Raw genomic sequence first — 22,437 nt, 5'->3', positions numbered from 1 at the left:
ATGGGCTGGTAGAGGTTGCCACTAACATATTGCAGGCCGGCATTACGCTTGATCTCATATAATTTTTACTATGAATTTTCAAAAACGTCCGATTGAGAAATGCAAATATTTCTTTCCATTATTCATGCCTCTCTGGATGGCACAGTTAGTCAGTTTGTCCGTCTGTCATTCTGTCTGTCCAACACTTTCTCTCTTTGATGGCTGTCATGACATTTTGTAAAGTCATTCCTTTTTCCCAAATGATGCATTTAATCCTTTTGAGGATGCCCTCACAATTTTAATATGTCTAACACTTTGATATTTGACAAGATTTTGTGAAAAGTAATTTCTGGATTTACATTAAATTTGCTGTCGGCCAGAGGATGAATCGTTTAACCTCCTGTCACTTCCCCCGGTGCCACTGCCAGGTCAGGTTGTCAAGCACAAAAGATATTTCAAAATATGCTATATGTGACTTTTTGTGCATCACCACGTCTAATTTTAGATCTCAATCATCCATCACATAATCTCTGACGGTTGGATTGGGATCTGAAATTAGAAACGCATCAAAATTCAGACACACAAACAGCATTTTTTGCTGCCTCACTGACATTATAACGTTTAAATTCAAAACTAATCTGAAATACCGGTTATAGCTTAAAACCACTTTGTTTAGGACTGAAAACTTTCTGACTTTGGTGCCCCCCCACTAACACCGCCACCACCAATGTATCTGAGTTGAAACCAAGCAGACAGCATCAGTACTCACTGACTGTATCATGTCTACTGACACAAAGACATCACAAAGGTGTAATAATCAAATTTCACCAAACTGTTCGGAAAACTGTGTGAGTTTTTATTGTAGAAATATTAAAAATAAACATCCTCCGACACCTTGAGCAGTCTAATTTAAAATGTACAGTGAATTTATTTTGTAGAACTGTGTGAGGGGAATAATAATAACAACAGGCACATTTCAGTCTTGATTCAGAAAGCAGCTCTTTATGCCCCCCCAGTTGCAAATTGAGCTATTCATATGATAATGGAATAGTTATTTGGTAGCTGTTATTGGTTCATAATGAAGCAGGAAAACATGTGAAAACGCCCAATTTGACTCTTATACCCAGGAGATAGGTGGAGACAAGACAGTGTGGAGGAGCACTACTGATGCTGTGTTGACACCTGCTTCATCAGTATTTGTTGTGTAGGTCACTGGCTTTGAAATAATCGTGTCACTCCAAAGGTGTGACACTCTAAAAGCCAAACTTTTCTGACTGATTTAATCATCTACATGTAGCCATCGCCATGTTTACAAGCCTCAAGAGCTCAAAAGCCTTGGCCAGAAATGTCTATAATGTGTTTTTTACAGTATCTCAGCAACTCTGAAATGTTTTTTTAAGTGTATGATAACAGTGAATTTAAAGGAACTTTTCTATTGTGTTGAATATGGAGGCTTCTGTGGACAAAAGCAGCAGTGTTTTCCTCCACCGTAAACACAAAATGTGATGTAAAAAATAAATGTATCAATATAAAAATCTTCACCTGCTTCTCTTTAACTGGCTAACATGTTACTCACTGTGACTTTGCCTGGACAAATGTAGACATAGGCTAGTTTAATCTGATTTCAAGGAGAATTTGACCCCAGGCTGGTTTTAAGAATTAATATATAGAAATAATCAATCTTTTTGCAGATGGCCTTGTTTTCTTATGTAGGTCATTTGAAAGCATCAGTACTGAATTGAGACTGCTTCCTAATCAGTTAAAAACTCCCTGTAGGAGCTTTAAACAAAAAGAAAAATACAGTTGTAGATTAATTATTGGTATATGTGGGGCCTCTATGCTTATTGTTTTATGAACTGCCCCTAATTGACTGACAGTATTAAAATACTGTACTGATGTTTATTATTTTCTCAGTGTTCCTTTCTACACTTGGTTGGCACATGTCTACATGAAATTGTTTTACACATTAAATAAATTGTAAAGTATTCTAAGAAAGAAGAAAACAGCCTTCTCTCTAAGCAAATTTGCCAAACAACATGGCAGCCATTTTCAATGATACTGACGTCTCCTCCATCCACGTTGACACACTCTTAGGCCGAACATGTATCTCCCAGTTGATTCTGTACTTGGTATCCCACAACTGTAACCTTACAGCTACATGTGAAACACACTGAAAAATAACCTCATTATTATAATTAAGACTAATTAAAACACAAAGGTTAAAAACAAGTGCACCATCACTAGCCAAGTCTCAGTATATCAGTGGCAACCTCTACCCAACAGCTCCCGTGCTCTAGTGGTGTGACGTCAGGCATGGTTAATCTGTGAACGCTGGCCTGGCTGCCGTCATAGAAACCATCCGCCTCTTTTTCCATGTGCTGTTCTTGGCTGGTCAGTCTCCATATCGTGCTTCTAGTGATACTGTCCATAGCATGTTGTGCTGCTAACTTCTCGACGTCCACAAAGCCATCCCATGCTTTGGCTAACCGGCTGGCTGTGGATGTGTTGGTCAGTTTGGTCCTCTGATTCGTGATGAATCTTTCATTTTTGGCCGTACCGAAGTCTGTTTTTTGTTGAGTGATGTGAGCTGAATTGAAGCTGAATTCAGCAATGTTTCGAGATCTGCTGCTTCTCTGAATCTGGTTTGTGCTGGTGTTTTGCTTGTTGCAATAGGAGCATCTCTGAGAAGACTAAAGAATGACTTATTACTGTATGTGTGAGTGTGTATGTGTGTGTTTCAGTTGTGATGCATGTTGGCACAGACACACAACAGCAGTTCACAAATGTCACTACACCCAACCACTGGAACTGACCCTTCCTTAGTCCCAAACCTTTTTCTCTAATCAAAAAACGGTTGAACAAGCTTGATACCAAACTGAACCTTTGTCAACTTTCTACTCTCCTGTTTCCTGTCTTCCTGTTTCTTGTATATTATGTTTTTCTCCCAGGAGGGTAAAGCCATGCCCTGCCTTATTCTGCCTCTGATTGGTTTACCCTGATATTCTTACCCTAACCCTACCCAATAACACTCCTATATCTAAACCTACCCATAAGCTAGCCAACCCAAGTGACCCAAACCAACGAAGGCAAATGGTATTGGTCAATCAGAGTCACAGTAGGGAGGGTCATCCATTGCCATGTTGGAGAAAATGCTTCCTGTACTTAGATATGCTATGTGCTATGTTGAAAAGAAAATCAAAGTTAACTTATGGTAACAAAATGCTAGTTACATAGTGAGCTTATCTGCATCAATTCTTAGCAAGCAAGTTACATTTACTGGCTAACTAATGAACTACTCTACATTGTAAGCTAGCTAGTTACCTTGGCTTTTGCTAACATTTGCTAACTTAAGATATGACTATATATACTTAATGTCATAGATGAGCCTAGTATATAGCATACCTTAATATAGGAAGCAAAAGAAATGTTTCCCAGAAGAGCTAAGTCATCGTGTACCCTACTCTGACTGTGATTGGCTAGGACTTCTTGCCTTGGTTGTTCGGATTGTTTGGGTCAGGGTTCAACAATAGTTTTTTTTTTTCCCACTTGCCTGGTTTGAGCAATTGGGTCAGAAATCGACTTGCCTTTTAATTGCTCATGTACAGATTGTTTTATTTACTTTATTAGTGGTTTTCAAGTTAATTATCCCATTTAATGTTCGGCTGCAACATCTATAAAATGCCACAAAATAATGAAAAAAGTCCATTCCAATTTAAACATCCAAGTCTTAAAAGTCTAAAATCCAAAGATAGTAAGTTCAATGTGATAATAAATAAAGAAAAATGAGAAATCTCTCTATTTAAGAGACTGAAAACAGCATTTTCTGACATTATGCATGAAATGAAATTGGGGGTTTGGGAAGCTCTTGGCACCTTACAATTAGATTCTGATTCAGCGGGACATGTTGTAATTATATATTGATTACTGATGCATCTTGATGCATCAAGATTTTAAGCCTTTAAGACAGCAGGTGCTGGTCGGATTCTGTCCATCTGCAGCTGCTCATGCTCAGCTATCCTCAACAAGACTCAAGAAGTAACCTAGTTTAGAACATAAACACGAAACATGTTTACATCCATTATGGTTCACCATGGAGCTGGTTCAGTCGTAAGGAACAGAATTATTACAGGTGATCATAATGTTGAGAACTGGGTTTTAAATTTCCAATCGCTGACTTTTCTCTATTCATAATCTTTCAAGAGAGAATTGCATCTAAAAATTGATTATTTCCCCCACCCCTAAAAGTAGGTAAGAACATCAGGGTAAGCCAGTCAGAGGAAGTATTGCCCTGCATACAGGACACAGGACAGTAGAAAGCTGACTGAGGTCTCACCAGGTACCAACTGCTATTGGAGCACAGAGCAAAAAGGGGCTGGACAGAAGGAAGGGTTAATTATCAGTGACGTTAGATTCAGATGAAATTCCTGTTTACACAAATCAATAATCCATGCTCACGTTTGTCACCCTTTAGGCTGATGACACCTACATGCAGCTGAAGAAGGACTTGGAGTATCTGGACTTGAAGGTGAGATATGGAAATGTACAAAGTTTATCCCCCGATCCCTGTTTATTATTTAACTTATCTTATGCTTTAGTTCAACTGTTCTGTTTCTACCTGCCTCTTCTGATTTGAACTGTCTGTAGTTTAATTTAATACACTCAGTGTTTCCTACTGACAACCACTTCTAACACTCCGGCCCAAGAGTTGAACCACGACATTAGTGTGCACATTGCGAATAGAGCTGGTCTGGCATCTGTGTGAAACAAAACCCAGTAGACTTCGAAATCTTGTGTGGTTTTTAGAAGCATCTCACGAAAGCAGCCGCCATTTTGTGACTGCGGCTCTGTGTTTTTGTGATTTTGACTCCCAGATCAGAGCTCTAGAGCCCCTGATCCTCGCAGTTCACAGTTTACTACTGCACTGCACTGCTGGGCCTCTCAGGCCTCTAATGAACGTAAGCTGTATGTGTGCGTGTGTGTGTACATATATATATATATATATATACCAAGAGCAATAATGTTGTATGTAGTGAGTCTGTGATTTGTGTGTGCATTTATGCTTGTGCATGTCTCTACAGCGATCAGAGTAGAGATGCATGTGTATAGTCTGTATGTGAGTGTGTGTGTTTAGAGAGTCTTTGTTCTAGAAAGACCATCCCATCGCTTACAGCACGGCATCCACGGCTTGAATGGCATCAAATGTCTGATCTCCTCGTGACCGTTGACCCGTCCACAACCCCCCTTTCCCTGTGTGGTGATGTTGACGTTGACGATGCTGTTGAAAATTGGGCATGGGATGGCTCGGCAGTGCATGTGTTGTGGCTGTGGCCCGGTGGTTGAAAAGCCAGCTGCTTCTACCATCGTCTCTGAAACGCTGCACCTCCTTGACAATAACACAATCACACAGGGCTCAATTGTATCATGTCTCTACCTTTTTACAAAAAGGAGCACGTCTAATCATTTCCAAGCTGAAAAATAGCTATTATCAGTGAAATTTGTCAATTTTCTCATTGTTAAATTTCCACACATGCTGTATTTTAATGTTCTTGAAGTGTTTCAGGTTATTCTTCAGTAAACCCAGTACATCTAAAAGTGAGCACCTGAACTCAGGGGTGTGTTCCTAAAACAAATATCTTCCTGTCCACAAAAAATACGGCAACCTTATTTATATCCAAGTGACATTGTGCACAGATGTTTTACAGATAAGTCAATTTGTGCAGGCTTCAAAGTGTCCATAACCGTCGTGTTCTTCATGGCAAGAGCTGATTTTGTGTGCCAAAACTCACTCATCGTCATGTACACGAGACGACGAGAATGTGTCACAGATAGTCTGTCTCAGCCTTGTAATACTGTAGCTTGTAGCTGGTCTCTGTGTTCTGTATCTCCTGTATTTCAGTATCATTGTGCCACAGTTGGGACATTTTATTTTACTGTGCAGCTAACATATGGAAATGTTAATTTTGCATTTTCTAGGTTGCTGGAAGTCAGACACTGAAGGATTCAGGGAAACCTGTTAAGGTTGCAGAAAGTGATGTGGATGTAAGTAAAAGCTTAATATGTTCTTAAAATATCGACTGTATTATATACAGACCAATTCCATTATTGACCCTGTCACGGAGGTTATTTTCTCTCCTGTTTGTCTGTTAGTAAAATTTTAAAGCTACTACAAGGAGTTTTTAACTGCTTAGGAAACAGTTTAAATTTCATACTGATACCTCTATGTGACTGTCTGCATTTACATTTTCCCAGGTAATGTTACAGTGAGATATACATTTGCCAGCTAAAGGAAGGAAGGAGGATTAGATTTATTTTTGGTATTATGTTTTTTTGGTTATTAAGGTGGGAACTCTACTACTTTTGCCCACAGATACCTCAAACATTAACAAAATACATAAAGTTCCTTGTAGCAGCTTTAAAAACATGCAGTTAAATTTGGGGTAAATGAAAGAAGCTGCTGGTCAAGAATATATTTCTTGTTATCTCAGCCAGGCGTAATCTGCTAGTTTGGCATCATACTAGATAAATAAATCCCCGCTACATGGACTGTACCTCATTGGCTGCTGCTGTATGTTGCTGCTATGCGTCCACTACAAAACAAATGAGAGATACAGACATCACAACAAAATCAACTAACTTGCTAATTCTCAACCTGCTTGAATGAATTCTGATCATTTTTAAAATTAAATTCAGTTACTGGGGGCCGTCTAATCAGCTCTGTCAAAACATTAACTTACTGAACATCCACAACTTCCACTGGGTCCTGTAGGCTCCAAACTATGAGAAGGCAACACAAGTGAAAATAATTCAAAATTTCAGCGTTTCGTTATTGAAAATTTTGCAGCTGGTTGCATCTGGCAGTTGTGGTGGCATTGCAGTAGGTGCTTCATCATCTTCTGCCTGGTGGAGATCTGCACTCTGAGCGACCTTTCTTAATGTTTTTTGATGTGAATTAACATGATTTGTCTATATTGCGAGGTACTGTAGGACATCTTTGAATGTTAATTTTGCTCCCGTTATATGCTGTACTTACCCTGAAGTTAAATATAAAAATTTGGCAGCTGTGTCTAATTACTGCATGTTGTTAGGTGAAATAGAGATTCTCATTGCAAAATTGAAGCTTTTCTATATGTTTGCTATCACTGAAATAACAAGCGTATAGGATTGTCAAGCCATGATAAGTTACATGATCAGAGTTCTGTCTTGTTTCACTCCAGAAGAGGGAATATGAAATTTTAGTTTGTTTAGGGAAGTGGCAGACTGCTTTTGTTCAATTGGGAGCAAAGTGAAGGTAATTACAGTAAAACAAAGTATGGATGTTGTGGAAAAAGCGTGGGAAGGTGTGGTACACGATTACTCTTAGCTTCAAGGGTCAAACAGAACGTAGAGTGTGTAAATACATAAATGCCACTGGCCTAACTCTTTTAAGTTTGATAATCCAAACAATTCCCTGCAGTTTTTCAGTCTGATGACTCCTGTGAAAGTATTTCTCAGCATAAGCTTCATACGCAACAGTTTAAACAATTTATGAGAGCGTTGTCTGCGATGAATATTTGATCAGATCCAACAACAACATCACCGTGGAGACAAAAACAGGATTAATAATTCATTTGATGGAGTATAAAAAACTAGCATTGAGTGTAGAAATTTATATGGATAAGCACTTTGTTCATATCAAGCTGTTCAGTCACAAGCTTATTACATGAATGCTGTGTTGTTGTTTTACCGCAGGATGACAAAGTGGTCCAACCTTTGCCTTGAAGTTTGCAGGGTTTAATCGGGGATTAATTAACGAAGCTCAGAGCCTCTGACACTGTAATTAAAAGTGTCAGGTGGGTCGCACCCACTTTGTGTAATGGGCTCACTCACAGTAATTACACTGGTATGAGACCAGGGGGGCTGCGGGACTGTGAATATTAAATGTTGCCAACCTGCATACATGCACTCAAACATTTTAAAACTAAAACACAGACATGCACAGAAACACATCACTGTACATACTCAGTAGACACACACACCTTCTTGTGCACATACTACTTCAGCTACAGCTGAGATACAAGGTGAAGTTGTAATTAAGTAAATTAGGCACTTAATTACCAGAGGTCAACATAGAGACACACACTTTGATGAGCACTACAGAAGTACTCTATCTGAGAGAGAGAGAGTATGTTTCCTACAGTGCTGCTCACTCAGCTCTGTGTCTCCCCCTGCAGGTGAAGTTGAGTCGGTTGTGTGAGCAGGACAAGATCCTCAAGGATCTGGAGGCGAGGATCAGCTCCCTGAAGGAGGACAAGGTACACCGCCAGTTATGTTGGCTCTCAGTCAGTCTGATGAGACAAGCAGCAAAAATGTCAGATAATTAAAGAAATATTACAGTGATGGTCCACATTCAAGAACAAAGTTTACTCTGCAGTGGAGTTTGATAACAGATGGTGACTCACCTATCAAAGGGAAGCAGATTTCTCTCTGAATTCAACATACACAATCACAGAGGAAATTCTATTGAAGGAGAGGCAGGGATATTGAAACTGACAAAACAAGTAATTTTACTTACCAGAACACAGGGGTTGTTGGTCTGCCACTGCCTCGATCTGTTCGTTTGTGTTATTGTACAAACTAACAGTCCAAACTGACCTTTTAAAACACTTAAGTCACACAATGCCGGTACAGTACAATGCCGGTTTCCTATTGGAAAAAGTCTGTCTGGTGGCAAAGTATAGAAAATATTCTAAATATAGCGTATACTTAAACTGATATTGAGATTTTTTTTAGGTGGATCTTAAAATAGCTAAAATACCTTTTAGTGCCGACCCACAGCAGTACATCTCTTCCCCTCCTTGCTGGTACTCCTCTTTCTTTCTTCAAACTGAGGATGTGCTGCCTGGCAACTACTGTTGGTATACTGACTATCAATAAGTAGCTCATACAACTAGAGCCTGACCACATACAGCTCAGAAGGTGAGTAGGTAGGATGAAGTTAAATTAGATCTCATGGTGGCTCATGGCTGTCACTGACTGCAGAGACATGCTGCCCTCTGGAGGCATTAATGCATGAGTGTTATCTGCTGAATAGTGCACATTTTCAGAGCAGCATTCTTTACGGTAAGCATGTCTGGGCTGCTTTGGCTGACTTCCTGCCGTATGACTCGTCAACCCTTCAGGACAAGCTGGAGAGCGTGCTGGATCTGTCCCATCAGCAGATGGAGCAGTACCAGGAGCAGCCGGCCCACGCCAACAAGATTGCCTACCAACAGAGGCTGCTGCAGGAAGATCTGGTCACCATCAGGGCCCAAATCTCACGCCTCTCCACGGTATGTATGCCTGTGTGTGTGTGTGTGTGTGTGTGTGTGTGTGTGTGTGTGTTTGTTTAAGAGAAGTGTGCACAATATGCTGTATGTAAAGTCTGGAAAGATGTGTGTACATCACACAATGACAAATACATGCAAAATCAATTGTTTTCACTCAAGTATTGACGTGTGCTTAAAAAGGGTGTGTATTTATAGGTGTATAGTTTGTATTCAGGGCACTCCATCAAGCTGGAGGGTGGCCATGTTGGAGACACAACATGTAATCAACACAACCAAACTTGCAGTTGTTTCTCTTTTTTTTTTGTTCAGTATGGTCAATTTTGACCAACCAATCACTAGCATGAAAGAATAACAAAAGTAGTTTAATAAATTTGGTCTAAGAGGGACATTTAAACTGTTTATATGTGTATGACAGATCAGCCTTTTGATCCAAAAAAGAAGTTCAAGTAGACTATTAGACAAAATACTAAAAAGCTTAAATATTCAGATGTGTGAGATGTAAAGATCAGTTGATCGCCTACCTTGGCTTTCACAATACACGGCATTGATCAGGCGATACTGTGCCTCTCTCACCGTCCACACACCATCTGGTTATCAGCGTTCTAACCTTTGTAACATTCAAAGTCTTCAGCTGTGTGAGGGCTGTGAAAAAAACAAAAAAAACAAAACAAGTTCACTATGTCGGGATAGAAACAGAGAGCGAAACTGTTGGGTCATTCCAAGATGAAGGAGCCAGTTCATATGGCTCTTCACCACCCGTCACCCTGTAGGCTGCGTCCTTCTGTGAGAGCTCTAGCAGCTTTCACATGTTTTCCTAACTTTTCTGAACATTAACAATCAATTAATCAATTAACGTTCAAAAAACATACATTTTGCATGTACCAAACAATACCAAATGTGTTTTTTCCCCACAAACAAAGGTTTATTTCCACAGCAACATGGTGCATATTCTCAGCATTACAAAGCTTATGATGTTCATAAGCTTTGTAATGCTGAGATAAAGGCCTAGATATTAAACTCATAAACTTCAATATCAGATAACATGCAGAGCATGCTCTTAAAATGTCAAAGAATTGTGAAAAACATTGATTACTGTTTCTTTATGACGTCCTCAAATGTCATGGATTGAAGAACCCAGGAAATATTCACATTTGAGAAGCTGGAAGCTAACTTAAGACTTGGTGTGTGTTTGTGTGATGCAGGAGATGGCACATGCCTGGGAGGAGTACAACAGGCTGGAGAGATCAGTGGAGCAGTTGAGGACGGCGCTGCAGGCACACATGAACCACAGCGCCACCCCTCAGGTGAGACACGGTACTGCAGTTCAGAGCAGGTTCACATCCAAACTGACAACAACAACATAACTTTGGGTGGTATCTGTATATAAATATGTATTTTATTGTATTTTCATTAATTTACTGGCCAGATTTGATATTAGATTTTTACCAAACCAGAGGTGAAAGCTACAGATGACAAGAATGGGCTCAAATTTATGTGTCAAACTGCAGCAAGAGAAAGGTGAGATGAAGCGTGAACTGTGGAGGATCGAGGACGTGATGGCGGGACTGAGTGCGAGCAAAGCCAACTACAAGGTCACCATCGACTCTGTCCAAAACCCAGGTCAGTAACTATAGCAGTTACTGTCAGCAACAGCCGCTTATAACATTTTTGAGGGAAAAAAAATGCACAATAGATCTGTTTACAGTCCATAACAAAGTGAGGAAGGTAGAAAGAGTTTTTAAGATGCATTCATTATGCAATTTTTTTAATCAATCTTGATATTTGACTTTCTGAGACCTCTACGACATGAATATGATAAATACTTTTTGGAAAAAGGCGGTCGTATACAATCTGACATGTATTGTATCCTCTGGTGGACTATGCACTGCAGCCAGCCTGTGAGTGCAAAATCCAACATGGCTGCCTTCATGCAGTAACTCGCATGATTTTGGCACAGAAATCTTTGCTAATTTTGAAAAATGTACGATAAAAACAACAGCAATTTGAATATTTACTGTATTGAAACAGCCTAGTTATTTATCATTTTGTACACTGCATCAAACATGATATAGCAATTGATTTTCCCCCAAAAAAATACATGGCTCTAATGTATATTATATTGATCAGTTCAGATTACATTGAACAGCTGGTTTTGCTGAACAGAAAGATGAAATTAAAAGATTTCTGTTTGAAAATAAAAGAATCAAACCAATTGAAATGTGCCAAATTTTCCAAAAGCAATGAACAACATTTGTTTTTGTTTCTAAAGTAAAATTTGTGATCAATTAATGTTCAGAAATGCCTGACATATAAAATATGATACAAACTGTTTCGTCAAGTTACACATTGACTGAATATACGGGCAACTACAAGCAACTATTCTTGTGCTTTGACATTTCCCCCTTCCCTGGCTGTAAATCATTTTAAAACCGTTTGATTTATGTGTGTGTTCGCGTGTTCTACCAGAGAGGAAATTAGTGCCTTCGGTGTCAGACCCGGCAGTGCCTTCTCATAGCCCAGAAGTTCAGCCTCCTCCTCGCAGCTTCGTTCCCAGCATCCTCTCCAACACTTTGCCTCACAGCACCGTGCCAAAGTGGGTGAGTGTCACTCTTCCACTGAGAAATGCTGCAGAGCTGACTGACCCCATGTTGAAAGGATAGTTTGAATATTTTGAAGTGGGGTTGTATGAGGTAGTCATCGATGCACTGTTTTACCTACAGTAGATCAGGGCTGCAAAATTTGGTAAAAAGGTCATATTGCGACTATTTTGACTGAAATTGTGATTGCAGTATGTGATGCAATTAGTGAAAATGATCAGTTTGCATCACAATTTTCATGTTCATAAAACATGGTACAATGTTGCACACATTTCAGCAGCATTTAAAACACAGTTGGGCGATTGTAGACTGAGAATGGCTTCAAATGGCTGTTTCTTACTGTTAGACTTGTCAGCTAAATTAAAATTTGCATTAAGGCGACAGGGAAATAACTGTCGCCTTAATGCAATGCCAATACTCAAAATATCATGATATTATTTTATGTCAACTTCACCCATTCCTAGTGGGAAGCTCAGCAACAAACTGCTGTGGACAGGGTCAGCAGCAAAAACCTAAGCCACCTACAACAAAGGTGCATCAAAAATAAAACTAATTAATATTGGTTTAAGTATACACACTATATTTAGTATATTTTCATATCTTGCCATCAGACAGCCTTTTCTGAACTAGTAATTTCACCTCGCAGAACACAATTCAAGGCAACTCCCTTGTTCTGTGAGGTAAACTGACTGTTTTCTTAAATGGGGTCAGGTTGTGTGTGATATTTGGCTCATATAATGGCATTTTCACCTCAGAAAAGGCTGTCTGACAGTAAAGTAAGGTGATGAAAATATTCTAAATATAGCGTACACTTCAACTGATATTTATATGTTAGGTGGCTAAAATATATTTTGCTGCTGACCCTGTCCACAGCAGTACATTGCTTAGCTTCCTACACCCATACTCTTGCTTCTTCTCCAAACTGGGGGCGTGTTGACCACCATCTACTGTAGGCAATACACTGAGTATTGACAAGAACCTCATACAAATCCACTTCAAATAATCCATACTATCACATTTTTCAGGAATTATTGCTAGATTTACTTTCGCCAAAAAAGGGACAATCACCAAAATAGCATTATTTATGGCTCTATTAAAATACTAAAACCTTTTCTGCACGGTCACTGTCCAGGCAGAGGACACCGCCCCACCCAGGCCACCACTGCCTCGCCTCTACGACTACGAGGAGACGCCACCCGTGGTGCCGCCTCTCCCCAAAGAGGCCTCGGTCATCCGTCACACGTCTGTGCGTGGGCTTAAACGCCAGTCAGATGAGAGGAAGAGAGACAGGGAGAGTGGACAGTACGTTGTCAATGGAGACTGTAAGGTATAAAGTTTTAGTTTTTATTTAGTACCTCCTATTCTATAAATTTCAAATTGAGACATTTCACTCTCCATTTTGTTGTTTTAGCCAAATAGCCACATGTCTTCATGTTGTCTTTCTGTTTAACCATTTTGGTTTCAGACTGACTTGCGGTCATACCTGAGCGAACCAGAGCTGCCAGGATTAAGCCACCACAGCGCCGGGTCTGACGTCGAGTACCAGTATTTCCAGAGCAAGGGTATCTGAACAGAAATAAGTAAAATACAAACATTTAACAGAACATACAGAGCTTTATCACACCATTTTGTTATGACTTGTGATTCCCAGCACAGTACTATCATCCAGTCTTTGTGCATGTTTTTATATACTTCAGGTATAGCAGAGCAACAGATAGTTATTTCTAATTTTAATATCACTGGAAACAAACTGGATTTTGTTGTTAAAGATAAAAGTATGAGGGGAAAATATAATTAGAAAGCTTTAATTAAATTGATTAAAAAAATATGCATTGACAAGTAGACTGATGTTCAGAAGATGCATATTTTCATTAGAAACCAAATCTCGAGACTGGAGGATTCATCAGTTAAAACATGAAAAATAGTGCTTTACTAATAAATTATCCCTCATTAATGGAATTTGTTGTCACCCATAAGAGGAGTCTAATGTTTCAAAGCTACAAATCACCATCTTTTTGTTTCACGTAAAGCCCTTTTATTTATTCTATATTCTTTTACCCTTTATGAGATGTTTATTTTGCGCTCTGTCACCGTATCCTGATTCTTGTCCTGTTGTTATGAATTAGGTTTGTTAAGCTCCTCATCTCGACAGAACCAGTCCACCTCCATCTCATCCTACGTCACCCTGAGGAGAGGCCCCGGGAGCTCTGCACCCAGGGTGAGCCAAGATGTTGGGTGGCGGTATCAGTAGATACGTGTGATCAGCTGGAGAAATTTAGTGTCTGTAAACTGAACACTTGAACATACATCAGCATGAAAACTCTTTACATTGACTGAAACCACCTTTTGGAACCATGTAAAATTTGAACAGCATTAATGTTGCCATCCTAAAGGGCACCTTCATAAGTTACTGAGGGAAAAACAACTAGACTGATAAACTGAAGGAATAAGTGCTCCTTTGTGGATTGTCCTACTTTTTCATCCTGTCCTTTTTCCATTTCTTTGTATTCTGTATCTTTCTTCCTTCCCTGTCTCAGACGGAAAGACCCAAGAGTGCCTTTGAGCGTCTGTCATCACCTACAGAAGTCCCACAACTCCCGAGCAATCAGTCTCGAGGGCGAATGACGGCGGAGGAGCAGCTGGAGCGGATGAAGCGCCACCAGAAGGCTCTGGTTCGCGAGCGCAAAAGGAACCTAAGCCAGGGCGAACGCTCCTCCACAGGCCTGTCCACCTCGACCGTCACCACCCAGCGCTCCTCCTCCTCCTCCAGGCTGCCCTCCAGCACCTCCGATCCTCCGGCCTCCGTACGTTACCCCCCGACCCCGCGCAGCAGCAGCAGACACAGGGAGCACCACCTTCACCACCACTGCTGCTATGCCACCCTCCAGCCCCCGGCCACATAATAACGTAGCAGGAATGCTAACATGCTAGCACTCTCTGCCTTGTGTAACAAGTGGTTGTTGACGTTAGCCGTAAGCACTAACAAGCTAAAGGGCAGGACTGACAATGGCTGGCTAGCTAGCATGGTTAATGCTTTAAGAACAATGGGAGACAAAATGAGCACACAGAGGGGATTGTGGGGATTGCTAGTTTTGGACTGGGATAGTGTCGCTCCCTGTTTATTTTATTTTTTTAAAGGTTCAGGGGTCACGTTAACCCCTCGTTACCACTGCCCCCTGGTGGGACCTCACTGACACAATTCTGAATGTAAATCCATTGAGAAAAGAAGGGAATGGAAGGCATCACGCTGCCTTCCTTTCTCTGTTTTTATCACCAGAAAGAAGAGAGAAAAGCCCATTTATGTACATCTACATACCGTGTACTTGTACACTTTTATTTATTTACTGAGGGATATTTTCAGTATACAGTTGTACAGTTATATTTTGTAGAGATTTGGTATATAGAGCATATAGACAGGTGGGGGAAATGTTGGAACAAGAAAAAATATATAAGTATTCAGGTTGATGAAATGAAGAAAGAGGCAATGCTAGTGGCAAAAATCATGATCACCCCTCCCTCGTTTATTTTCTTCAAATGAAATCCAAGTGCCTTGTTTTGCTGATGATCGTTTTTGCCTTTGTCCCAAAATTTACCTCCTCAATCAACATCTGAATTAATCGATTTGAGCACTTCCACCTCAGAATCATAGAAACGATGCAAGAGCTAGCTTTAAGGTTGCTTTTCTGTATAAATGCAGAATTCAGTCAGGACGATGTGGGGACTCTGCTGGTTTTAACCCCTAAAGGAACACTTTGACATTTGACAATAAAGGGATGGTTCAGATGGTTTGATGTGAGTATAAGGTACCTGTTCATTGTCAGTGTATTAACTGCAGTAGTTGTCAGTCGGCACACCCCCAGTTTGAAGAAGCAGAGAGGGGTACAAGCACAGGAGCTAAACAAAATACTGCTGTGGACAAGGTCAGCAACAATGATTAATCAATTAATCACTTTTAGAATTTAACCTATTGAAACTGTATTAATTAATAATTAAAGCTATTACAAAGTGTGTTTAACTGGTTATGAAACTTTCAACTGATGCCTCTATATGACCTACATAAGTTAACGAGACCGTTCGCAAGAACCTCAGCTGTTTCTACATAGTTCTTCTTAATGTCTGCCACAGGAACAGATTCGCCTTGAATTCTGATGAAACGAGCCTGTGTTGATGTTTTTCCAGGCAGAGTTACAGTGAATCATGTTAGCCAGTTAAAATTAAGCAGGAGAAGATTTTGGCCCTGATATTATATTTTTGACATTGTATTTTGCGGTTATTACAGTGGATTAACTACATGTTTCTGTCTCCAAAATCAACGCAATATTAAAGTTCCTTGTTGTAGCTTTAATTGATAGTGTAGATAGATAGCATAGAACTGGCAGGACTTGGGCCTCATTTGACACTGTGGCAGAGCCATTTGTTGAATAAGGAAACTTTAACTTAAAATGAAAAAAAAAAAAAAAACATACAAAAAATAGACAAAAAAGTAAGTAAAAATGTGTGTTTGGCATCTTATTAATCAATTGATCTATTGTGTAGGAAAATGCAACCCTCCGCTATATTTTGAATATGTTTACTGCTTTATCTTGCCACTCGACAGCCTCTTCCAACAGCAAACAACCATAATATAAGTCGAAGACAGCAATATTTGACTTCTGTAACAACGGTTTCCAGTCAGAAAAGGCTAAGTAAAGTGGTGAAAATATTGTTAATATACCATACACTTAAACTGATGTTGATTTTTTCTAGGTAGACCTCTTTTCTTAAGTGGATAAAATACATTTTGCTGCTGAGCTTAGCTTCCATGCCTGTACTCCTCTCTGCTTCTCCAAACTTGGGGTGCGTGCCAACCATCATCCACTGTAGGTAATATACTGACTATCAACAAGTACAAGTACCTCATGCAACCCCCACATCAAATAATCTGAACTATCCCTTTAAAACTAAATTTAGACTATCCCTGAATGGTTTCAATAGGGAATGCTAACATGCCTGGGGGAAAAAAGTAACCCAGTAAAATTGAAAATGTCAAAGTCTTCCATTGAGATAACATGTAATAACATGTAATAACTACCAGTTTGTTATGATTACAGACTAACACACACTCATAACCAGACTGCTGTGAGATCTGCCTGTAATCACACTGCATTTCCCATAAATCCTTGAAATCAAAATCCCCTATAACAATGAGCAATACATAGTCTGTAATCCTCTGCTACTACTTTTCACCTCTTCTGAGTGCATATGTCCATAAACACCAGAGCATATTTTATTTTCTCTACTCCACCAGCATAAAACGTGTTTACACCATTTTATATTTGAACTAACATCCTCATCAGTATAGCCTTTTCTTGTACAGACTACACCTTTATTTTTATCCTTTGAAAGTGATTGATAATTAACATTGCCACAAATAAAGTTGGGAAGAGAATCTGTACTCATATGTGAGTACTTTTTAAGTGGCCTATGCTGTGCTGTTTTATGCATCATAAATATACAGGACAGGTTCGAGTAACTGGGCTGAAATGCAATAGAAAAAAAATAAAAATAAGTGTGAACGAGGAGCGGACAGCTTCGTCATGGGAAATCTGTGCGGGGAGTAAGACAGGATATTACGATTTAGGGTGAAAGCTTTAAATCAATCGTTGGGCCTCATGTAGCAACATTCTGTTAAACTGAACGATGACTCCCACTTGATCATACGCTGGGGGCGTGGCTAAATGCTGGTTAATAGGATAGATAACGCCCTGACCCCAACACGACATAAGGGCAGGTGTTGCATCATGTGCGAACACACCGCTAAGCACGCACATGGCCAAGAACTGGAGGCATCTTGATAAAAGGCTGCACACTTCAGTGGTTTTGAACATGACATTTTGTGATTTTATGTCAGAGAAACACAAAGTAACTGTAGTGAGAGAATGAAGGAGTTAAAAAATAAGACTAAGAATTAAATAAATTTAGTTTATTTATTATTTATATTACGAATGGTTGGTGGTAAAGAAAAATAAATTAAAAGCTTTTTAATTTTGTACCAACTGATCAGAAGTTAAAGGAAAAGCTTTGAATTTATTTTTATATTTCTATTTTACATATTTCAACATTATTAAATTAAAAAAATATTTAAGTATTCTAACTAATATCTAACTAAATTTATAAACGTGTATTTCCTTGTGTTGGACAAACATTTATTGGACTGTGAAATAAATGTCTCTCGTCTTGGTAAGAGTGCACTTAACCACTTGTAAAATGTTGAAGAGCAAAAATAAGAAAACATCCGTGAATCCCAGAAATCAGTGGGTACTAAAAACAGTAAGAACAAATCATGGGTATGAAAAAATAGAGAATATCTGTTCTCAAGTGGTTTCTTGCATTGGTTTCTGTGTAAATCTTGATTTAAATTTACAGTTAGGCCTATATAAAGTAACAAACATCTGCAGGTGGCACTTTTTGCTGAAAAACAGTAAATTATGAAAAATGTTAAGTCACTATTTCAGGCAAATTTAATAATCTTTGCAGCACTGTACATGTAGAAGATATTATACGGTTGACGTACTCTACAGTGAGTTTTGGTTCTCCATGGCGCTGCTGTCCGCTTCTCGTTTTTTCTGACGAGTATTAATCCTGAAAGCTTTTTTCGCCATATTGCTTTTATTCTTCCACAGCTACGTAAAATATATCAGATCACAGAGAAAATAGTTACAGGAGGTTGCTCAAGTTGAAGAGTAGAAATATAGTAGAGAACTTAGAAAAGTGAACTGCTAATCACGACCTAATTCTATGTAACTGAGAAGCAACGCACAACTCTTTTCCCCTTTTCTTTTCTATCATGTAGAGATTTGCACTCGACAATAAAGAGTTTCTTGCTTCTGAACCTCCTCCTGGCTGTGTTCTTCCTAATCCTGTGGGGGTTTGATGAGTCTGTTGTCTGCATGGTTTTTTCTTTCTCTCTATCCTTCTGTGTGTGCGACTGATTCTCCTGAGCACAACAAGGCATGGGGATGCAGTGTTTCTCAGAGCATGTGAACACACCAACAGATCAGACCCCGCTGCAGGCTACTGGAGTGGGAAGGATGCATGCATGGCTTTGATGCTCCTTGGATGATTACTCACAAGTATCCTTCACCACACACACACACACACACACACTATTACACACAACTGCACATGAGAGAAAAATTACTTTTATATATGCAAATGTGCTGGCGTACAGAGGAGAAAAGGATGTGGTATGTGAGTAATTACAGCTTCCAGAAACACAGACTAATCATCTTCCTGGGTCTGCGCTGTGGTAATGATACTAAACATCATCCTCTCAATTCCCTGGATGAACTTCTTCTGCTGTAATTATTCCTGGTGCACAGAAACGGAAAATTCATATTCATCTCGCTTTCAGTTTTTGGTGTTTGTCTCCCTCTACCGGAGGAACGACTCACTGCAGAGACATTACATATTAAACCAGAGAGCCGCTCTCGCTTGTATTTGTGTAGCGTTTGTATAAACCAATATATAGTAGTAATTATTTAAACACCTTCGTAAAAATCTTGTAAACTAATGAGACCAAGACATCGAGCTACTCATATTTCCCTGTAAATCCCACTGCTTTAAGTCACAAAGAGATCGTCAATAAGCTTCTTTGCCCGTCCTGCCACTGATCAATATGAGTTTGCCTTTTTTTTTTTGCTTTACTGAAGAGTAGAAACATGTTGAAAGTCTTTTTATTAACCCTCACTGATCTATAAACATACCAGGTCTGCAATTAGAGATTCTTTCCATTACTGATTTATCTGCAGATGATTTTTCATTAATCTTTTGCTCTAAAAATTGTCTGAAAAGATAAACAGATGTGTGGAAGCCCGTCCCCAACAATGTGATGGGGGAAAAAAAGATCCTGCAAGTCATAATAAAAAGAAACTTTTTTCCGAAATAATGACTTAGTATCTGAAAATATTAATTGTGTGGAGTAAAATAATGACTGAGTAGCACAAAATATTGAGTAACTTATCAAAATAAGGAGTTGGTATTTTTAAATAATGAGAAGTAAAGAGGAGTCTTCCCATTATTGTGAAATATTAAAGCTGCTACAAGAACTTTAAGTGCTTATGAAATGGTCTCAGATTAATCCTCTGAAGAAAACAGTTTCTGTCTCTGTAGTTATTGTTAATGCCTGCCAAGGTTGAAGTCTACTTGAAATCAGATGAAAGCTTAAGTTATAGCGAGCAGTACATTAACCAGACAGAAATAAGAAGGAGATCTTTCGGTTGATAATTATTTATTTTTGATCTTATATTTTGTGGTTATGATGAAGGGAACGCTTTCACTTTTGTTCACAGAAAAATCAACACAACATTAAAGTTCCTTGTAGTAGCTTTAAGTTTCATGAAGTTTCTTTTTATTTTTGATATGCTAAATCATTATTTTGAAGAAAGACATTTGAGTTACCTAGTCATAATTTTGATATATAAGGTCATTATTTCCTCATAATTGTGCAATACAAAGTTGTTATTTTGAAATAGTAAGTCATTTTGAGAAAAGTTTCTCTTTCTGTCCCATCATCATGTTTTACAGGATCTTTTTTTCCGTCACACTAGTGGAAATGGGCTTCCATAAAAATGTCTAGGATGTCTTCTCAAAATTGCTTGTTTTTTTTCTTATCAACTGTCCAAAACCCAAAAGATATTCAATTTACTATCACCGAAGACAAGAACCAGAAAATATATTTAAATTTAAGAAGCTGAACCAGTAAATTTTCAACAGATTAATTGATTATCAAAATTGTTTTAAATTAATTTCTCAGTTGTAAGTAACTTATTAATCAACTAATAATGTTGACACTTGGTACAATAAAGTAATCTAGGAGATGTTCAGGGAAATCTGACCTGTCAGACACTAGTAGAGGAGGATTGTCTACAGAAAATCTGTTTAATTTGTAGCAATAAAAATGAAATCCTATGAATATAAAACATCCAAAATCTTTAACATACACCTGATAAATTTATATTTACTTTAACTCTACTTAAAGACTGACATCTAAAAATAATGTCTGCAAATCTATTTTTCACAGTCTCCAGATCAGCTGTGTAATCTTGACTCCTGCTCTTTCCAGGTGTTTGATTGGCAGGAGGAGCGACCTGGAGCAGAGGGTCAGAGCGATGAAGGGCGCAGCCAGGTGAAAGAGAGAGGGAGAATCCAATCAGACGAGTGGGTGACGGCGACGGCCACACGCGTACAAGAGGTGGACGTGGAGCCCCTCGACTACAACCTGGATATCAGCCGAGAGGTAGACGAACACATCAGCTCAGTCTCCGTCATAAAGAATACAAGTGGCAGCGCAGCTCGAGGCAGCTGTTCACTGAGCTACTCAAACTCAAAAACATAATAATCCTCTAATAGCTTCACTGTTTTGATCCATTGGGTTAATTTTCCACTTCGCTGTCTAATCACGACACCATCTGTAATCTTACAGAATGTGTAGGTAGAATTATTGTCTCTAAATCTTATTTTGTCAGATCGTCCTTTACAAAGGATGTAAAAAATATTCAGCAACTCTTTCACTAAAATCAGCTGACCAAGTGACTTCTGTTGAAAGAGATTTTATCTTTTAAATCTATTCCTGTCATGAAAGAGAGACGTACGGTACAACAAAGGGATTAGTTAGATTGAAGGGGAACATTTTTATCCCTCAGATTCACCGTTTGTGTGACGAGGCCTGGAAAAAACAGGAATTTACTCATTATGTTCACTAAACAACCTTTTTCAAATCCAAATATGTGGTCTTTGTACACACTGTTTTTAAAGCAGCCACATTTCACTGCAGGAGAGTTTATTTTGTTATTTTGGTGTTATAAATATCTTCATACAACGTCAATTGAATATATTTGAAACCAATTAAAAGCACATTTTTCAGTTCATGTCAATAGCCTGGATTTAATGCACTAACTGGCTACCTCCTCAAACTGTTCCCCCCGACAAGCGTCTGTCAGGTTAAAAATGGCCTCTTGTGGCGGCCTGGTAGCTCAGTTGGAGAAGCTTTCACCCCGTGTACGGAGGCTGTGAGTCCACTGCAGTGGCTGTGGGTTTGACTCCCATGTCACCCCCAAACTTCTCTCCCCCCACTCCAGAGTAGGTCCATCTCGGGTGCGGCCCAGCACAATGAAAGTATAGTAATGAAAATACAAATCAGCACGACACAGTTTGACTTAACACGGCCAATAGTGCCAGAGGAAAAGCCCCATAAAGTCAGACACACTGGTCTTTTAAATTTGTGCTAAAAGACTGAACAGCAGCAGCAATTACACCTTCTTTTCACTGTGAAAAAAGGTACTACATATTACCAAGCAGATTACTTAAAACCTGTATAAAAAACAAGCAAAAGAACCTAGGGCTGGGCAATATAAAGATAGTATATCAATATTGTGATATGAGATTAAATATCATCTTAGATTTTGAATATTGTCGTGATGTGACATAAGTATTATGTTTTCCTGGTTTTAAAGGCTGCATTACAGTAAAGTGAAGTAATTTTCTGACTGTTCTAGCTGCTCTATTATTTGTCTTTA

General features: G+C 39.0%; 1 protein-coding gene across 1 annotated transcript in view; it reads left to right on the top strand.

Moving 5' to 3' along the window:
• Nucleotides 1-22,437, top strand: part of LOC146316545 (pleckstrin homology domain-containing family A member 7-like) — a 189,911-nt gene that overhangs the window by 163,216 nt on the left and 4,258 nt on the right. Inside the window, exons 13-24 of the mRNA XM_084735068.1 lie at nucleotides 4,451-4,504; nucleotides 5,953-6,018; nucleotides 8,190-8,270; nucleotides 9,138-9,287; nucleotides 10,487-10,588; nucleotides 10,793-10,904; nucleotides 11,751-11,881; nucleotides 13,014-13,208; nucleotides 13,347-13,443; nucleotides 14,008-14,099; nucleotides 14,419-14,685; nucleotides 20,985-21,158. Coding sequence (XP_084591194.1) covers nucleotides 4,451-4,504; nucleotides 5,953-6,018; nucleotides 8,190-8,270; nucleotides 9,138-9,287; nucleotides 10,487-10,588; nucleotides 10,793-10,904; nucleotides 11,751-11,881; nucleotides 13,014-13,208; nucleotides 13,347-13,443; nucleotides 14,008-14,099; nucleotides 14,419-14,685; nucleotides 20,985-21,158 — 1,521 coding nt within the window. The remainder of the gene's footprint in view (nucleotides 1-4,450; nucleotides 4,505-5,952; nucleotides 6,019-8,189; nucleotides 8,271-9,137; nucleotides 9,288-10,486; nucleotides 10,589-10,792; nucleotides 10,905-11,750; nucleotides 11,882-13,013; nucleotides 13,209-13,346; nucleotides 13,444-14,007; nucleotides 14,100-14,418; nucleotides 14,686-20,984; nucleotides 21,159-22,437) is intronic.

The sequence above is a fragment of the Lutjanus erythropterus genome, chromosome 13, assembly GCF_056507025.1.
Source record: "Lutjanus erythropterus isolate fLutEry1 chromosome 13, fLutEry1.hap2, whole genome shotgun sequence".
NCBI classification, from domain to species: Eukaryota; Metazoa; Chordata; class Actinopteri; order Lutjaniformes; family Lutjanidae; genus Lutjanus; species Lutjanus erythropterus.
Note: the sequence above shows the minus strand (reverse complement) of the source record. Positions and strands in the feature narration are given on the sequence as shown.